General features: G+C 41.5%; 1 protein-coding gene across 1 annotated transcript in view; it reads left to right on the top strand.

Moving 5' to 3' along the window:
* The window catches only part of LOC104942166 (cytoplasmic dynein 2 heavy chain 1-like), a gene marked incomplete at both ends in the record, with an annotated part of 29572 nt that extends 27545 nt beyond the window's left edge, over nt 1-2027 (top strand). Inside the window, 2 exons of the mRNA XM_010767365.1 lie at nt 832-992; nt 1870-2027. Coding sequence (XP_010765667.1) covers nt 832-992; nt 1870-2027 — 319 coding nt within the window. The remainder of the gene's footprint in view (nt 1-831; nt 993-1869) is intronic.
* Nucleotides 2028-3074: the final 1047 nt, after the last annotated feature.

A 3074-nucleotide genomic window follows, 5' to 3' on the forward strand; every position in this document is an offset into this window, starting at 1 on the left:
GTATCTCTTCAACGTGGAGCAGACTCTCATCTTAGCAAGAGAAAACTAAAGTGTGTGTGTGTGTTGTGTGGTGTGTGTGTGTGTGTGTGTGTGTGTGTGTGTGTGTGTGTGTGTGTGTGTGTGTGTGTGTGTGTGTGAAAAAGATATCCACTGATGTGTGAATAACGTCATAGAGGAATTTCTAAGACAGCCACTCGCACTGTGTGAGCCTGTGCCACTGCTTGTGTGTCACTATTAGCCCATATCTGACTCATAACATTACAGCAGGATTAGAGCCTAATGCTCAGTGAGAAAAACGCACAAATGTAGACACACACTGAGGCTCATAGAGAAAGACCCTGGCTCCTCGACACCAGGAGGCTGACAAGGTATTCTTCTGCTATGTGTGATGAATACTGCTGCATACCTAGCACTCAGTATGCACAGCACATCTCGCTCCTAATCTCTCCCACTCTGTCTCTTCCTCTCTCTTTCTTTCTCCATCAACGCCTCTCTTCTTCTTTTTCTTTTCATTTCCCCAACCTCCCTTCCCCATCACCCTCCTTTAGGCACTGTCTACCTCTCCCTGTTCATGCCCTCCCTTTGTCTCCATGTCATCGTTTTCTGCTTGATTTGTCTACCCATGGTCTCTTTTCCCATCGACCCTCCCCAAAAGCCCCTTTCACTGCTCTTTTTCTCCTTATATATATCCATTCCTGGTAAACCCTCTCCGTGCAGAACTTCCAGTTTTGAGCAGCATAACAACTTTAAATGCAATGTTGAAACACTCTTCACAGATATGTATTTCACACCCTTTATGCTCCTCTTATCCCCCTCTCCTTGTCTCTGCAGGTATGAAGGAGCTCTCCCCCCCTCCTCTGAACCTCCGCCGTCTCTACGCTGAGACATTAGAATTGGAGCCTGTGTTGATCACCATCTCTCCAGGGGCAGACCCGTCCCAGGAGCTCGCGGAACTGGCAGTTGAAACCGTGGGCAGGGAAAACTATCACGAGGTAGAGTCTAACAGGATGACATGGGAAATCATCATAGTAGGTTGTGAGGTGCAACGTGATATTTTCAAAAGAATAACCAGAGTAGATCTAAACAGTCGTCCATGGAAATGGGCAAAAGGATGGAGCTCCTGTATTGAGACATAACTCTTGGTTAAGTTCATAAAGTTTTATGAAATTCTCTGACTTGTCCCCCTTCACTTTCTTCAAAAAGCATAACAAATACATACAATGCTTATCATGATATGTTCCTTTATTACAGTTGTATTTCTAAGAATCATCCTTCAGTTTTGAATATCCATGTCAAAACTTGTTCAGCTAATTGCGGTTTGTCTCATTTGCAACCTTTAAAATATGTGCTTATTTGGTCTCTGTTAAATATATTTATCTCAGTATGCAACCTTCCTACAATCAACTTAAAGCTTGAGCACTCAAATACATTTGACAATATACCGCCGCGAATCTGAGTCTTATCCAAGAATATCCAATTGACAGTTAAACATATTTTTACAATGTAACTACAACCATGTATATTTGAAAGCGATTCCATATACAGCCGGACCCGAGGGACGTACATGCTGCGTTTCTCTCACATGGGCGCTGCGTATATCATTACTCAAACTCAAATTGGTTACATATAAATATAAACCTGATTAATTATGAATTACCAGCCTCGATGTGGGAACTCTATTAATATAAATCCCACTGGGAATTCAGCTTTGCAGGTATTCCATCGTTCGTCCCATGAGATAAATCATTTCAAATATTGAATCAGATTATCTGCCCCCGAATTGTTGATGTAGAATCAAATGTTCCTTCCCACTGCTTCTGGTTCTCCCCCCCTCCCCCCCTACCTCCCCCACTGTCTCTGTGTGTCTAGATCTCCATGGGTCAGGGCCAGGCTGATGTGGCCTTAGCGACACTCAGAGAAAGTTCCCGAAATGGAGAATGGCTTTGCCTGAAAAACCTTCACCTCGTCACTTCATGGCTACCGCTCCTGGAAAAAGTAAGTGCTCTGTTTCTGAGATCCTGTGTGTGGTAAGCCTATTACTGTTGGATATACAGTATTACAACATAAATATGTGTTGGAGTTCGTCATTTGTGTTTTCTCTGTAGTACTTTTTGTTCGAGGGTGGTTTTGTGTAATATTCTGCGTACCTCTAAATATTAGATACACCTGAGATTTATCCTTATTGATCAATTGAAGGAGAGACGGATGGCATTAACAGTGAAACCCCACATGTTATATATACTTGTGGATATATATGTTTAGGTATGGATGTGTGCCTGTCAACTGAAGCATTGCATTAAGGAGCAATGCTTTGACATTTACTGTAAATAGATATAATACCTTTAGTCACATGTGTGCAAAGCGAGGTAAGCATCAGGAGCCGTGGGTAGGGAAAGACAAATCACAAAAGATAGGCATGTAGTTCGATTACATGATGCAATGATCCAGCGATGGGACTATATTCAAATAATACGAAAATAATAAGATAAGATTTACTTTATTGATCCATTGCAACCATTCTACAATTGTAACATCTCAAAATAGAAATAAAACAGCATTAGAGAGTAGAAAATATACAAGTTGACCGTGAAAATAGAAAATCTATAAACTATCTTAATAAATAAAACACAATCGAAGGGCCAATTTTCAGTAAACACTATATAAAGCAGGATATTATTTACATTAAGTGTGCATATTCATCATAACTTCTAGAGTGAATCACGCTCCTCTTCACATCCCCTCAAGGCCACAGTTCCTGGTAAGTAGAGTTTGGGTTTAGAGTCCGGTAAGATCAGTTGAAAAGTCCTGGAGGGTGTTGTGCACCTAAAGTGTGTTCCTAGTATCATGCTGCTTGTCTGTGTTACTTTTTATATTACAATATTGCAACACAAAAACACAAGTACACATTCTGTTGGCTGTCCAAATGCCCATATCTTAGATCTTCTGTCCTGAGTTTGTACGGTCTGCACAAACACAATTGCCTTTGCTTGTCCGACGGTGTGTGGGTGTGTGTGTGTGTGTGTGTGTGTGTGTGTGTGTGTGTGTGTGTGTGTGTGTGTGTGTGTGTGTGTTTG

The sequence above is a fragment of the Notothenia coriiceps genome, unplaced genomic scaffold, assembly GCF_000735185.1.
Source record: "Notothenia coriiceps isolate Sejong01 unplaced genomic scaffold, NC01 NC01_scaffold00004243, whole genome shotgun sequence".
Lineage (NCBI taxonomy): Eukaryota > Metazoa > Chordata > Actinopteri > Perciformes > Nototheniidae > Notothenia > Notothenia coriiceps.